Source organism: Haplochromis burtoni, unplaced genomic scaffold, assembly GCF_018398535.1.
Source record: "Haplochromis burtoni strain Fernald_Lab_line unplaced genomic scaffold, NCSU_Asbu1 Contig_189, whole genome shotgun sequence".
NCBI lineage: Eukaryota > Metazoa > Chordata > Actinopteri > Cichliformes > Cichlidae > Haplochromis > Haplochromis burtoni.
This window is the reverse complement of record NW_024582550.1, coordinates 839,485-856,071: the sequence shown is the minus strand read 5'-3', so window position 1 is coordinate 856,071 and position 16,587 is coordinate 839,485. Positions and strand designations below refer to the sequence as shown.

The 16,587-nt window shown below is 38.1% G+C and overlaps 2 protein-coding genes across 5 annotated transcripts; both read right to left on the bottom strand.

Moving 5' to 3' along the window:
* Nucleotides 1-2,062: 2,062 nt before the first annotated feature.
* On the bottom strand, nt 2,063-3,224 carry LOC121815346 (N-acetyllactosaminide beta-1,3-N-acetylglucosaminyltransferase 3-like). The gene has a single exon (XM_042225922.1). The coding sequence runs from the start codon at nt 3,212-3,214 to the stop codon at nt 2,078-2,080; it is 1,137 nt and encodes a 378-aa protein (XP_042081856.1). The 5' UTR covers nt 3,215-3,224; the 3' UTR covers nt 2,063-2,077.
* Nucleotides 3,225-10,734: 7,510 nt separating this feature from the next.
* On the bottom strand, nt 10,735-16,266 carry LOC102304700 (N-acetyllactosaminide beta-1,3-N-acetylglucosaminyltransferase 3). Of its 4 annotated transcripts, XM_005934846.3 has the most exons (4): nt 16,015-16,186; nt 13,879-13,967; nt 13,455-13,575; nt 10,735-12,825 (listed from the first exon to the last, which is right to left on the bottom strand). In XM_005934846.3, the coding sequence occupies exon 4, from the start codon at nt 12,813-12,815 to the stop codon at nt 11,682-11,684; it is 1,134 nt and encodes a 377-aa protein (XP_005934908.3). In that variant the 5' UTR covers nt 12,816-12,825; nt 13,455-13,575; nt 13,879-13,967; nt 16,015-16,186; the 3' UTR covers nt 10,735-11,681. The 4 variants fall into 4 exon arrangements, with proteins under 4 accessions (XP_005934908.3, XP_005934906.3, XP_005934907.3 ...); XM_005934844.3 differs by lacking the exon at nt 13,455-13,575 and having other exon boundaries at nt 16,015-16,266; XM_005934845.3 differs by lacking the exon at nt 13,455-13,575 and having other exon boundaries at nt 13,879-13,990; nt 16,015-16,173.
* Nucleotides 16,267-16,587: the final 321 nt, after the last annotated feature.

The following is a 16,587-nucleotide window of genomic DNA, read 5'->3' as shown; positions in this document are numbered from 1 at the left end:
AGAGAACAGAAACAGCAAATGTAGCCTTGTGGGGCCGACCGGGCAGGCACGGAGACCATGACAGCGCCAGAAAGAGGAAACCAGCGGATGTCGTGTTAAACAACAGCTGCAAGTTTAAGCTTTATCAGCTGTTGTTAGAGTTTATTTAATATTAATTTCAAGTATCAGCTTACGTTTGCTGGAGCCACAGCTGTAAAGCTGCTGGTCATGATATCGGTTTGGATATCTGGTGAGAGGTAAACATGAAGATGAAACCAGGAGATGTCCTTACTGAATCATCAGAGCTGTGATGGAGAAACAGGTTTACCTTTTAGGTGACTTGAATGAGTTAAAGGGAAGTTATGAACTGTTTCTGAGAGACAAATAACACCAGGATCCTTTTTTACGCTGACATCTGGTAACTGTGCAGGGGCGGGTCTAGCAAAGTTTTGCCAGGGGGCCAGGTAGGGCATTAACAGGGAAAGGGGGGCACAAAGAAATACGTCCTTATTCTCGTTTAAAATGTCTAGCTTTTAATAAATAATTATCTGAATCTTACACCCAAAGTTTTAATCTGATGTAAAATGTATAGAAGTCCATTACTGTTATATAGTAACTATTAAGTCTAATATACCCTAGTAAGCTATAGTACTTTTTCCTTTGAGAAGGTACCATCTGTGCAGTCTGCAATTCTGTTGAAGAAAGATGTTGAATCTATTTAATTACTCTTGAAAAATAATTGATTTCTGTGCATTTGTTTTCACACTGCATCAAATTAAAGTTGATTATTTTGATTAAGCATCATGAGGTGGGGGTGGTTCCCTATTTTTTTTTTTTTTTTGCTGGGAGTTTTAGAAGCCTATTAGTTAGGTTGCTTACTCTTTAAAATACCAGAATAGGGAGGATGGAGTAGGTTTAAGTTTTTTAGATTGATCAGTTTTGCTGAACTATTAAATATTTTGGGTGCAGTGTATTTTTTGCATACAGGTATAACAGAATAGCTTTAATGTTTGTTTGTTTGTTTGTTTGTTTTTTAACTTGAGTATGAACTTATACAAAAAGCAGCAAGATATTAAAAAAACAGTTATATTGATTAAAAAACTCACTATATCGGATTCATATCGGTATCGGCCGATATCCAAATTTATGATATCGGTATTGGACATAAAAAAGTGGTATCGTGCCATCTCTAGTATGTATTAAGTATTATTTCAGAATAATTTGCACTTTTTTCTTTTGCCAGTGACTGAAGGAGAATGTAAGGTTGAAAAGCAGCTTGTTTAAGTTTTAGCTGTGTCTGAACGGGTTTGAAATATTACAGAAACTTAAGCTTAAAAATGTGCAGATTTTTTAATGCAATATTGTATTTTCTTCATTGTACACTGTAATACACTGTGTTTTGCATTCCTGACTTGTATGAAATTCTTAAAGCTTATAGTCCAGTTACACACAATGGTAGAAATAAAGTAAGTATATTTACATATAAGTATATTAATATAATTCAGAATTTCAAGACATGCTTGTTTTTTTCAGTATTTTGATTTTATCTTAATTTCACCCCAATACATTTATGATTGACTGATACAATGATTAACCCAATACATTCAAACCAGTTTGACATGGGTCGACTTACACAGATGTCAGCTGTTAGACATTATTCTTAAAAGTGACTCTCTCTTACAAAACTTGTATTATTATATTCGTATTAGAAATAAACCACAACAAAGACTAGAGAGAAGGACCAAAAAGTACATACAAATTTGTTTTTCACAGTGTTCTCTCTATCTCTCATTACCTTTGACTCCATAGTTTTATCTTACCAAGCCTTTGACAGAATAATAGTGGGTAATAATTCTTCTGTGCTGTTACTCAACCATAATTGTGATAAAACTGCTTTTACTTATGTGTGAATGGGTAGTGTAAAGCGCTTTGGGGTCCTTCGGGACTAAGTAAAGCGCTATACAAATGCAGGCCATTTACTAGCATCGAAATGCTACTTAAAATGTCTTTGAAGTTTTCACTTAAGCAAAGCACTACAGTTTTTCTGAGATGCTATAACAAATACAGTATTGACAAAAGTCAAAGAAAATATGAATCTTCAGCGATTGCTACTATCGCCACATTTTAGATTAGGATCGTGTATTTTATGCCACATAAAATACATCCTAGCCGGGAGAAATCTGTGTACTAGTAAAAAGTCTTTGTAATAACAGGGGTCATAAAGATCCACTTTATTTGATGGGATGTGCAGTCCAGCAGTCTTGAAGCCCATGTGGGACACAGGACCAAGTCCTGCTTTGGCCAGACACATCCCCATGTAAACGTCATCAATGGGAAGAAGGTTAATGGATTTTGACATTTTGTATATGACCAAAGCTGTATAGTGAGACAGGAGGTAGCCTGCACCCCCACAGTAAGGAGGGTATGAGTCGGACTCATGCACCTGAACAGGAATATAGTACTTGCTGTTATTCCCTCTAATAGGCCCTTTTCCCTGGATAAGATGGCCAGTAAAGAGGTGCTGGCTTCCATCATTGTCCTTGAGGCTTTGCAGATACTCGACCATGTTGTCTGTGTTGGCAAAGACGTCGTCATCACCATTCAACAGGAAGTGAGCATTGGGACAGTTCCTTTCCATCCATTCAAGAAAGAGTATCTGCTTCAATGTAAGGTTGTAAAATGTGTCACTGAAATCCCATTGGAGGATGTCGTTGTGCTCCTGTTGCTCCAGCTCCAGGAGTTTGTTCAGCCTTTCCTTCTCAAACCCGCTCTCTGTCGTTCCTGAGATGAAGATCCGTCGAATCCACACACCGTTGTGTAACCTCTCTTCACCCCACGTTTTGCGCAGCACCTCTCTGCGTTCATAGTTCCCCGGAGAGCTTTTAATGACCAGAAGAAGAAAGACTTCTCCAGATTTGTCAGCTCCTCCACATTTGTCCGGAATGTCCAGTAGCATGGGGAAGTGGCGACAGTGGCGATAGTAGAGGAAATCCTTGATATGCTGAGGAAGTGTTTGGAATCCTGGGGTGTTGGCGGTAGATGTGTTTTGTTGACATTTTGACCACGAGGACATATGAGAGTTTTTCATAGGTGTCTTCTTTTGAACGCCTTTGCTTCTGGTAGTCACAGGTACAAAGTCAAACCCACGGTGGAAAAATCCAACCCTCCAAAGAAGGAAAATCAATAAAAAAAGAACTCCAGCTATCGGGAGATTTTTTGACTTTCTTATTCTCATCCTTTAAACTCTGCAAACCAAAACAAGGAAGAACTCTAACAACAATAACAGAAAAAAAGGTACGCATCAAAACCATTAGGACAAGTAATTACTAAGGCACAGCCGAGGAACAAATCAGTTACTGACTCACCGACCTCATTTCAGTTTTCTCTAACTGTCAGGTTGATGAAAATAGATTCATCTTTTGCTATAATATCAACAGGTGACACATATACTTATATTTTTAAAATAATAACCACATTAACTCATACAAACCTTAATGCAGTGAGATGTGGTGAAATGTGATAATTGTCTGATTAGCTTCATCAAAATCCAGATTTAATCCAAGTTTCAATTTCCCAGGACAGGCATAGTATGTTGATCACTTGAGAATCCAAAATTCACAGTTTAGTTTTGCAGTTTCTGTATAGTTTAAATGTAAGCTAGTCACTTCCTAAAAAAGATTTTATTCTGTCTGCTGCCACACCCTAAACCTCATAGCTGCAAGAACGGATGTTTGTTCTTGCGCCCAAAGATATGAGGGTTGCACCGAGCCGACTAGGCGGTGCTTGCATTAACGTAAACAGGATGATAAAGAAATATATCTGCTCTGACGTTTTCAAATATTTTAATGGGATAGACCGTGCACTCCCACATTTAATAATATATGTATTTAAAAAAGGGCTAGATTTACAGGTTTTAAGGTTCTGATAAACAGACAGAAAAGTACACTCTCCATGCTATTCACTCTTTCTCTTCACCATGGCCTCAGTACTCTTCTCTCTAGTTTTTATTTTTCTTACCCAGGCCTCTTAATTCTCTCCACCCTCCGCACTTACAAACTGCACTTGGGTAAATGTGATTAGCTGACAACACACCAAAACAACCCTGTTTCACTTAATGACTGTTTGGGACTGACCTCATTTTTATTTAATTTTTGTACTAGACTGTTTTGTTGACGATTTTCAAGCTTAGCTGATTGTTTGATTTCTAAAAGATGAAAATCATAAAACGATTCCAATGCTACCTTCTGATGGCCTTCGAGTGTACTACTACTAAAAGATTAAATATTAATATTAAACGTGAAAGTTTACATATAAAGTACTTGGCTTTTAAAAAAAAAACCTAAACCTATAATGCCCTTTGTATCATATTTGATTCATGAGATTCTGAGACCTCTATCTCATTAACATGATCAATACTTGCCATAATTTTTTTTGTCTAAAATGAACATTGTTGTTAACAAAAAGTTGCCAAAAATGACCAGTGTATCATATGCAATACAAAAAATATATAATAAATATAATAATAAAAATGTATCAAACACAACACAATATAGCAAAAGAATTGTTATGGATTTTGTCATCAGGGTTAATAAACATCTCAGTTCCAAAAAATCTTAGTTTTTTGATATGCTGGGTCTTAGAGGGTTAATGACTGTTTGGGACTGCACTGATTTTTATTTATTTTTTTGTACTAATCTTCTGCTTGTTTTGCTGATGGTTTTCAAGTTTAGCTGATTTGTTTGATTTGTAAAAGATGGAAATATTGAAATACTGAAATTAAACTTGAAAGTTTATGTATAAAGTATTTGGCTGTTTTTAAATAAGGAGAGCTCAAACAAGCTGAACCAGCACAGGCAGGTGCCCACTTAGATGCAGGAAAAAGCCACATTAAACCGAACTGTCAGTGCTGTAATTGTTAATAAAAATAAAAGTTGAGACATTTTGTATAAAAAATTTTGTATTTATTTGTTTGTTTTTTCATTCACATACTGTCCAAAGTGCTGTGGTTGTCACGGTTCTGGGCCAGTTTGACCCAGTATTTTGAGTTGTTTTGTTTTGGTGTGTTTTTGCATTATGGATTGTTTTCTTATTCTCTTGTAGTGTTTGTGGTGGTGATGATGATGATTATTATTAGAGTTTCATGTTTCTGTTTATCCGTGTTTAAGGATTTGTTGTTTCATGTTTTATTGTGAAGGTCTGTGTCTCATGTGAGTGTGTTCAGTTCTACTGCTCCCCTGTCTCGTTAGTCCCATTTCTCCCAGCTGTGTCTCCCTCCTGTTGTCCATTCCCTGATTACCACCCTGTGGATATTAGCCCTGTGTTTTCCTGTGCTCAGTGTTGCGTCGTACCCTCAGATCCTGCCTTTGTGTTCCTGTTTGGTTTCTGTTTTTGTTTCATGCCAGCAATAAAAGCTTTGGTTTTCAGTTACATTTTGTCTCGGAGTCCTGCATTTGGATCCACATTTCCACCTGACCGCACACAGAGCCCTGACAGTTAGTGATGGGCAGATGAAGCTTCATGAAGCACTGAAGCTTTTCATCCAATTGGTTCACCCCAGCGCAAAGCTTCTTGAAGCTTCATTTGCTCTAGTAGGACACCTACTGGACGTAAAAATATTAGTTGGCATGAATTTGAAGAGTGTGGCCTTTTGCACACAGCCTGTAAATGTCAACAACAAAAGGAGTGTGTAAGACATCTATATTGTAGTGATGGCAGTATACAGTGTATATTTATACTGGCAGTATGGAAAATGATTATTTGGAAATGCTTAAAATGGAAATGATCATTTACTGTGAGGTGAGGTGTGGTTGGGGTGTGGACAGTGGTTGTGCTTTTGTAACGTTGAGGTATGGACAGCAGTCCTGCCTGTTCACATTTTATTCTGTAAAAACTACATTTTCACTGCTTTTATGACCTTTTTAGTGGGGAGAACATAGCTAGGATTTAATGATTTAACAAATCTTTTAAATCCTTTGTCCTCCACAATGCTAAATGGCTGGGAGTCCTCAATCACCATGGTAACCAGGTCTTCATCTATTTGAGATTGTTCTCCTGAGGAAAGACAATAAAGACAAAGCACAAATATAAATATCACACACGTAACTTATAACAGTTGTATAATATTGTTATATCATTTAGTAACATTACTGCATCCTATATTATCATGGCATTTGATGGCTCACCTGGTCTTGCTCCACAATCGGTGTTCCCCTTATTCTCATGCAAAGCTCTGTAGTGCCTAAGCATGGATGAGGTGTTGTTGTTATATCCCAGCTCCCTGGCACATAGTAAACACTTCACCTTGTACAAAAGTCAAGACAGCTTAACATAAATTGTATTGCACCATCAGTATTATGAAAATACATCTTCTGTAGAAATTTACATAGCTTGTTGGGGGGAATAAGATCAAAATGTTCCCACACAGGGGAGGACATCCTCCTCTTCTTAGCTGGCTCCATTCTCTCCTGACTTTCTCTCCTCACTCTCATAAACCTCCAAACTGTCTCCAAACTCTCACTAACCGCAACTCTGCATCAAACACCCACATTTTGAATGAAGTCTGAGGGGTTTATATCGCTGTCATATCTCGCGGCAAAGTTCGAATCACTTCATGAACCAGTCACGTGGTACAGCCGGGCAGCGAGGCTTCGGACGTCATCATTTTCAGCTCCTCCCATAAATGAAGCAAGCCTCGATACGCGCATCGCGGAAACGCCCCCTCCATTACTCGACACAAGCTTCGAAGCCTCGATACAGAACGTCACATCACTACTGACAGTGGTTTTTGGTTCAGATTAAAATGAGTTTCAGAGCTTGTTTTGTTGCCATGTTTGTGTTTCCTTTATACCAATCTTCTTGCTCAATACTCTGAAATGGTTGATCTGTAAAAATCGTGTGTGAAATTAGGACGCCAAACAAGACTGAATAGCAGAATAGCAGATTTCCTTACTTTTTGCGTTACGTTTATATGGACTGTTTTTCCACTGTAATAAAAAAAATGTTTCTAATGTTTTCACATTTGTGTCATTTAAAGCTGTTTGTGGAGCCAGTATGCAGGACTCAGAGGCAGAACTGAACTCAAAAGCAGCTTTATTGCTTAAAGGAAAACTACAGACTAGGAGACAAGGAGGAAACTGGGAACGGAAGTAATAATCAACTTAATAATCAACTAGGAGACTGAAACACGAGGCAGACATTCAACATGATGGAGTTTGCGACAAATGACAAGAGGAGACAGAGAGCTAAAATATACCCTGGGTAATCAGGGAGATGGAAAGCACACAAGTGAACTAAATCCACCAATGAACCGAGGAAGGCAAAGCATAGCATAACACACAGGGGATAAGGGACTATCAAATTAAAAGAAGGAAACAAAAGCAGGGAGGGAAACCCAGACACAGGGAACAGATAAAGAAACTAATGAACTGAGAAGCTCTAGGAAAGAGAATATAATTTCTTAAATCCAAGAAAAATAGAACACACTGAAAATACTGGTTCAGAGGCCGAGGACCATGACGGTTTGATTAATCCATTTCCACATTTTAGTTATTTCATGAGCATTAGAGAAGAATATATAGATCAAGATCCAGTATGGCAGAATAGGTGTAACATTGCTTGTGCAATCGTAAGATAAAGAAACTACATTGTTTCTTTAATTTAAGGTTTTAAATATGATAATAAAACTCAGTACAACACAACTGGTTCCAACCAGATTCTCCTCCTCAAATGAACAACAGTGTAAGACATATTACACAAAGACTTCTGGAGCAGTGTCCTTTGGAGAGACGAGGCCAAAGTGGAAATGTTTGGACATAATGGACAACACCACTTTGGACAAAACCAGCACATCAACACAAACACCTCTTACCACCTGTCAGCACAGGGGTGGGGAGGTGATGATTAGGGCTTGCTTTCCAGCCACAGGACCTGGGCACCTTGCAGACACTGAGGTGAACATGAACTCCTTTATACCAAGGTATTTTAGAGTCAAATGTGAGGCCCTCTGTCTGATAACAAGAGCTTGATTGAAATTGTGTCGTGCAACATCACAGTGATCCTAAGCAAATCCATAATCACATGTCTGAAAAACAAAAATCAAGGCATTGCAATGATTCAGTCAAAGTCTAGCTGAACCATTGCAACACCATGCACTTCAAGTCGACTGAATTGTTGTGGCGGGAACTTAACAAATGCTGCAAATCTCAAGCTTTTGTAAAATCATATTATCTTGCAAAGAATAAAGAGGCCCTTTTATCTTTATTGTTTAAAGGTAAACGAGGAAGAAGATAATAGAAGGAAATAGAAAATGCAATCTAATTTTACTAGAGACCTCATTTATCCAATCACAAATATTTTCATGATGCACTTTATTCTATGCATGGGTGACTTATCTGACTTTTACACGAGGCACTTAGTTATACACTGAACCAACAACCAGTCTACTAATCTACAGTTGCACAATATATACTATGTACTCAGGAGGATTGTGTTTCAGGAAGTAGACTGGTGTCATACTGATCAGACCAGCGTTTCCTGACTACATATCATTGTCTCAAAGAGCAAGATAATGAACTCCAACGTGCAAGTATAGTGGCGATAGAAAAAAAAAACATTGTACAAAGGAGTATGTGTGACGGGGCGTGGTCAGCTGCCAGGCCCCCCTCGTGGGTTTAGTACCGATGATGAGTGAGGCTTCCTCCTGACATACAAACACTCCAATTCAAGGAGTTCAAATGGTTTATGTTCCAGTTGCCTTTTGATGTTTTGATTATGTTTTGATTATTGTACAGTGTGTCCTGCACTCGAAGCCACAGATAACCTGGAATCAAATGAATTTTCAAAATGCTACCTCTCCATTTTCTCAGAGCAAACAAATTTATCTGATACAGTGACTTCAACACTGACTAATAAAGGAGCCACCCCATATTTAAATAGGAAAAGATGTCCTGGAGGTGGAGTCACCTAGCAAACCCTCATCAACACTGCCTGTGGCAAGTGAAGCTCTCGCTGTTGCACAGACAGCTGATGCATGTTTTACTTCTATGCATGAAACAGTTGGGAAATGCTGCTCATGTTCTTACTTTCTGCAGGAAGAAGTTCGAATGCACACATTCAGATCATAGCAGAACTGATAAAATACAAGTCTGAAAAGATGCTGATGGGACACAGCGTGTGACTGGAGTGCTGTGTGACAAATTGTGGTTTCTTCGTACCTCGCAAGTCAAATGTTAGATCTCGGAAGTGACGGAAGTTAAAAAATAATTTTAAAAAAGGGTTTGTTTTGCTTCTTAGCAAAGTATGACTATTTGGGCATTCAAAAATGGCTGATGTGGTGCATTTTTGCCTTTGGAACATGCTAAAGAGTTCTTGTTAATGATATACACTTTAACACTTTTTCCAGACAATTGACTTTTATACAACTTGCTATTTTCTGGTACATGAGATTTGGAGGGGCAGCAAACAGGCGGGCAGTTATCCAACAAGGAAGTCCTTGTCCATGCTGTCATTTCCATAGAGTGTTTGAATCAGATTAGCAATACCAGCTATCCTCTTCCGTCTACCTGAGAAAATGCAAGTAACTATTTGAACAGTTATTAAAGTAACCTATTTGCCATTAAAGACATCCTTAAATACCAAACACTGATTGGGCAATGCAAAGCAGGTGCTGAGTTAAAGACCGAAAAAAGGGCACAGTAACCGCCGGCCCACCTCTTCCCCTGAGAGGGAAAAAAAACAAGCCTTGTAGGCGTTGCTTTCAGTTAGCGTTGCTTTGTCTGTTATGTTGGCTTTCATCCTCCCTTAATTTAATTCTTAACATCTTTTAAAAAACCTAACGAATTTAAAACGGACCCAAACAGTCTCCTCACATTCCTCCACCTGGTGTTAAGTAAGGTTAGAATTATATAACAATTTTTTTTACAGACATGAACAAAATCCAAGGCAGCTTATAAATATTTATCCCAATGTTTATTACAAAATAATCCTCCAAAATGTCTTGCGCAGGTACACCCAAACAAAAAAGGTCCAAGGACATTATGCATACATCTTATTTAAAACGATAAGATTGTGTACTGCCAGTGTATGCAGTTCACAGTTAGCATTTAAAGCTGTTTAACTGTACAACATATAGCCCATTACTTAGCAGCATTAAACCCAAACAGATTTGAACATTTGTGCATATATTCGATTCAGCATACTGAATCTGCAACAACAGATATTGATTCTTAATGAAACAGTGATCCTGCATTGGATTGCCTACTGGCAACCACTTGTAACGGCTTTTTACCGACACCCAGTTGTTATGTTCTGCAACACTGATGTAAGGCACAAATCCCTTTGTGTAACAGAAATATTGAGGCTGAAACAAACAAAATAAAGAAGGCTTAACAGAACAAAGAGAATTAAGAAGATAAAATATATATATATATATATATATATATATATATTACACCTTTTATTCTTAAGAAACCCTGAGAAATGATTTTGGATGATATCTGCGGCAACACAAGCGCCAGATCTAGAGCTGGGCATTGTTCAGAGGTTTACAGGTACAATTAAACTGCAGTGTAAAATTTACCAAATGTAGAACTTAAAATATCAAACCAACTCAAACATGAGTTCAATCGTTCTTTTTAGGTGATGAATTGCATTGTTATTTGTCCTGTTTTATTTAATGTATGTATTTATTTTTGGAAAAGTCTCAGTATATTTTAAGCACTTTGTAACTTTGTGCAGAAAAACAATACATAAATAAAATGTTTTCATATCATTGCTGTATTTTATTGTAAACCAATAATTTAAATGTACTTTCCTCCATACAATCGTAGCATGAAAAGACCCATACAGATGAACCATAGTACTCCGCAATGCTTTACATTTGAATTGGTTGATTATATGTCATCTGTTCATGATTTTCACACTGGCTGGCACGCGACATACAAAAAAAATCCAACAGAAAGTATGAATTAAATATTACAATCAGCTCTTAAAATTCACATTTGATTTACAGGCAGCTAACATTAACTTGGTAACTCTCCTTACACCTGGCTCATTTTCTACGTGATAGAAATTCAGTAAATTATGCAATATAGACTCAACTTTTCAATTCTTGGCCATTTTTCATGTCCTTAATCTCAGGACAAGGTAGCTAACACACGGCTGCACTCTAGCTGGCAGCTTTTGTCTACTAAAACATGGCCTTTATTAGTCTGTATCACCTGTAGCTATGCTGAACTTTATGTGATACTAAAATATAGAAAATCAGACCCAATGACTTTAAATGTGGACTCATTTTCCAATGAGAATTCTCAAAATGAGGCGTAACTTTACACTTGATGGCTACTTAAAATTCACATTCATTCTTTCTGTGCAGTAAGTGGGCATTTCAAGAAAAAGCGAAATCTAGCAATCCAATCAGTACCTATTAAGTAATATTAGACAATCTGGTAAAGAAAGGTACAAGATTTGGTGAGACAAAGACAAAATATAATGTATTGTATTGTAACGCAACAGCCAGTCCTGCCTGTTCAAATGTTGTCAACTCATTTAAGGTATGTGCCAGTCCCTTCTGTCCAGCAAAAGTTTTTTCTCTTTACAGTATGTGAAACAAACACTTACATGTTCATTTGAGCTGGAAGCAGGAGGAACCGGAACATCACTAAGCTCTATTATTGCCTAGAAGTTAAAGTTTGGTGCTACAAATGTTATTGGCTGGAGAGACCACATCTTAGATTTGGATCATGTACTCTGTGCCACATTAGATACATCTGAGCTGGAAGGAATCTGTGCACAAGTAAAACCTCTTTATAAAAGCAAGGATGGTATTGGTCTAAACTGTGGGATGGAACGTGTTGTCCTGCTGTCTTGACGCCCATGTGGGAAGTGGGGCCAAGTCCTGCTTTGGCCAGACACATCCCCATGTAAACATCATCAATGGGAAGAATGGTAATAGACTGGGACATATTGTAAATGACTGAAGCTGTATAGCCAGAGAGGAGGAAGCCCCCGCCACCACAATAAGGAGGGTACGAGTTTGACTCCTGCACCTGAACAGGAATATAGTACTTGCTGTTTGGTGATCTAATAGGGCCAACATTTTGGATCAGATGGCCAGTAAAGAGGTGCTGGCTTCCATCATTGTCCTTGAGGCTTTGCAGATACTCGACCATGTTGTCTGTGTTGGCAAAGACGTCGTCATCACCATTCAACAGGAAGTGAGCATTGGGACAGTTCCTTTCCATCCATTCAAGAAAGAGTATCTGCTTCAATGTAAGGTTGTAAAATGTGTCACTGAAATCCCATTGGAGGATGTCGTTGTGCTCCTGTTGCTCCAGCTCCAGGAGTTTGTTCAGCCTTTCCTTCTCAAACCCGCTCTCTGTCGTTCCTGAGATGAAGATCCGTCGAATCCACACACCGTTGTGTAACCTCTCTTCACCCCACGTTTTGCGCAGCACCTCTCTGCGTTCGTAGTTCCCCGGAGAGCTTTTAATGACCAGAAGAAGAAAGACTTCTCCAGATTTATCAGCTCCTCCACATTTGTCCGGAACATCCAGTAGCATGGGGAAGTGGCGACAGTGGCGATAGTAGAGGAAATCCTTGATAGAATTAGGCAAAGAGTTGAACTCAGCGATGTTGGCAGCAGATGTTTTTTGTTGACATTTTGGCCATGAGAATACATATGTGCTGTTTTTGGTGTTTTGCGTCAGTCGGCTGTGGTCCTCTCTAACATCTACGTGGAAACTTATAGTTTTATGGTCAACAAAATCTTTGCAAAGGTGAAGGAGCAAAAGCCCGAGTGCTACCACCATCAATACATTTCTTGCCCTGATGGTTTTCATCTTCAAAACTCTGTAGCGACAAGACAAAAGACAGAGATTAATTAAGATCAGAATGAAACTAGACTAACTTATTGAGGAAGTTATTGAGTAGAAGCAAGTACAAGCATGCAGTGAACACAAAGATGTGAGCCAAAGCCTTATAGATTTATGTACTACTTGTGCAGTGCATAAGACCCTCGCATTCTTCTTGAAAGTTCCTTTAGGGTGATGTGGTTAAACCCGCAACTGTAGCATACATTACACTGACAAGGGCATAACTTGCAAGGAACTTGCAATTTGTTTGTGTTCCCTTTATTAGCTAACAATACAGTGGTTTTTTTAACACTTGTTGACTTGTTTGTATGTTACAATTGCTCTCTATATCTGTGGCATAGGCATAAGGTGAAATTATTTTTCAGAATATGATCCTTTGCTCTGAATGTGGTTTTAAGAGTAAACTTGTGATTTCCTGAAACATGAGGACAGCGTGCACTTTAACTCTAGAATGATCACGTACCAGTGTTAGCTCAGTGATCGTTACAATGGGCCTTATTATAATGTTGCCTTTGTCTTGTCTTGTAATGTGATACTGTATCAGTAAGGGTTGTGTCACTTTGGTGTGATCGTGTTTGCAGGCTGAGATCTACACTGAGGTTTCACCTGTTAAAATCAATCCTCAAACAGCTTAAAATGCAGCAATGGGTGTTATATTCCTTCCAACAGAGCTAATGCTGGTGCCTTAATGGTAGACCATGTGGTGCACATGGGTTGACATGGGTTCCTGTTTTAAATTAAACAGAACATGTGTTGCGTTTAAAATATTTGTGCATGCACACAAAATGCGACACGCATGTAACAGCATATGTTTTTCACACATCCTTTTTACAGTACAGTTGATGTTTGTTTTGCAAAAGACTGAAGCATCATTTTAATTATCAAATTCTTTGCTGTAGCCCTGACACCTCATGGGCTGTGGCTTAACACTTATGCAAAACTAACATTTTGGTTTTAATTTGAAATGAAGGCAACACCCTCCCACGAAAAAACATACAAAAACACTTGGGCAACAGGAATGCAAACTCACCTGCACCACGACATGACTCTCAGAGTGACAAGCCAGCAGGAGTGAGGAGACCGAGCTTCAGAGCAGACATGAAGCAGCTGGACATGTGCCTGAAAAATCCACACACAGGATGCTGTCACACAAAATAAAAATAAATCAAATGTTGTTTTGTGTCCTCAGAATGGATGGAATATGTTACATAGGCTGTTTCTGACATTGAGTAATAAAACCACACAGTCATTCTGAAAGAAGCATTAAGGGGGGAAAAAGAAAGAAAGAAAATGAAGTTCCCGGTCCACACAGGCTTTTGTGTGTTTTTTAAATGCAAATCTGACAGCAATAAAACTCAAAATGTGCAGTGTAACAGTGTTCAGCAATCCTTAAGCATGTTAGTGCGGTAGGACAGCTGCGGCAGATTGCTTTATGTTGTTATTAACCTCCTAGGACCTGGTGTCCACATATGTGGACATCACATTTTGGGTTATTTAGACCAAAATACTCAATTTTGCTCAACATGGGCCTGATTTCTACTTACAAGGACATTATATTGCTACTGTTCTATCAAAATTTTAAACAAATATCCTCATATGTGGCTCTTATTTTTCTTTAAAAAAAAATCTGGTAATTCTTTGTTTTTACATTAATTGGGCCTCAACATGCCCAAATATCAAGGAGAAATTAAAAATGCATGTCGTGGAAGAGTTCGGGTCTTAGGAGGTTAAAGCAGAATTTTCAGTGTTGACCATTTTAACTGTTACTAGTTTTCTTCCTCTTTTGTTTTGCGTGATTTTTGTGTAGTTGGCACAACATCAGGGTAAAGTCGGGAACAATGGGCATAGCTTTGGATTCCACAAAAATGGACTGGAAAACGGAAGTTAACTGCACAGTGTCGTGAGTATTTGATTTGTGACAGCCACGACATCAAAAACAATTAAAAAGATGAATAACATATAGGCCTATTTTAAAATTATTTTTGCTGTGTGTGAAAGTGTTATTTACTAGGATCGCTGAATATTTCTATGCTTATTTCAATTTCCTGTTACAATACAAAGGACAATTGTTAACCAGTTACATACTGTGCAGACTCACGAATACAGAAGGCTAGTTTTGTAAAAAGCAAAATGATAAACAGCATTCAAATTAGTCTTCTGGACAAGGTAGAGCATGATTGCACAGGTTTTAAGTACACTTGTCTGGTTAACACTTTGACTTGTAATGTGGTTTTTACTTTGTGGTGTTTCTACTTTCAGACAATGAGAGCTCCTTTCAGTCTTGAACATGTCCGGGTACAACAGTCATTTGAAGAGATTTAGAAGATATGCCTATTTACTTTTTAATCTGCAAGTCCGATATGGTTATTATATATATTTCTTATTAAATCCTTTCATAGTGTGTTGTCATCAAAGCATCAGTAGCCACAGGCTGTAATCTTTTTGCCAAAATATTATATTTTATTTTTGTTGTTTGGTCTTTGTTGTCTCTGTTCTCCAGTTTGTTTTAAGATGGTGCCATTTAGTATTTAGTTAATATCTGCCAGCTCCATCACACAGAAGGCGTATTAAACAAATGTAATTTTTATAAACCATCGGGAGATTAAAAGAAGCATTGGTGAACATTTAAGTCCATTTTTTGATTTATTTTATTTTTTTTTTTACATAGTGTCATATTGTTGAATAGACAATAGTCGAGCTTTAAGCGACGATTATTAGTTTGTAAAAGGAATTTTTAAATTCCTTTGGCTTCCACAAACCAGACAGAGTTTGTGGAAGCCAAAGTAAGCAGAGTAAGCAAAGTAACACGTCGCGCATGGCTGAAGCATCAGAAGACATTTATATTTAGCTTTCGTCGAGTTCTCATGTAGCGAGTCATGCCTAAACTATTGTAAACTAATCTAGGGGACAGTTAAGATTCATAAAATAAGAGATTTTAAAAAGCGACACTCCAAAAAAAAATTTTTTTAAACAGCATTTGTCGTCTATGCGTAATTTCTCAGGAAACTGTGTTATTATAGCCAGTAATATATCCCAATTACGCCGAGTACAAACTAAACATGTGATGCTCCCTATGTCAGATCCCGTTACTTTACGGAAACTTTATTCGAGGACGCGCACGGGCACAGAGACAGCACTTCGCGAAGCTGCTGTGTACAGTACTTACAAGTTTAAGAAGATCGCCCCTCTCCTGTGTCTGTAGTGAAGTCAGACTAATAGTGAATCCAGAATCCGGTGGCTGAAAAGCTCAGGTCCCTGCACTGCAGGGCGTTGTTCTGTCCGCCCCGTGCGTCATCTCCTCATCTATTGCCTGTCGGTAACGATCTGCGATCATCCCGCTATGACTATTTTCTGCTTAAATAAAATGTACTACTGATGATTACCTAATAATAAAACCTTAAAAGTAAAGGTTATTTCCTATTAGGTTAGCTGTAGCTGTAGGAGGTGGAGCACGTCATCAACTAATCAGAAGGTTGGTGGTTATTCCTGGCTGCTCTGGTCTGCATGTTAAAGTATCCTTGGATAAGATACTAAATCCACTGGATTTTGAATGCGTGTGGATGTTTGATAGAAAGTACTTAGAAAAAGTGCTTGGGTGATTGAGGTATTCACCATTTATACATCCACTAGTAGCATTTTACACAACGCAGTCTAAGGAAATCCTTTAGCAGAATTTATGAAAGATCACATTATCCAGTTAAAGATTTGAGCTTCCTTTTCAACCAAATGGTCGGGCATT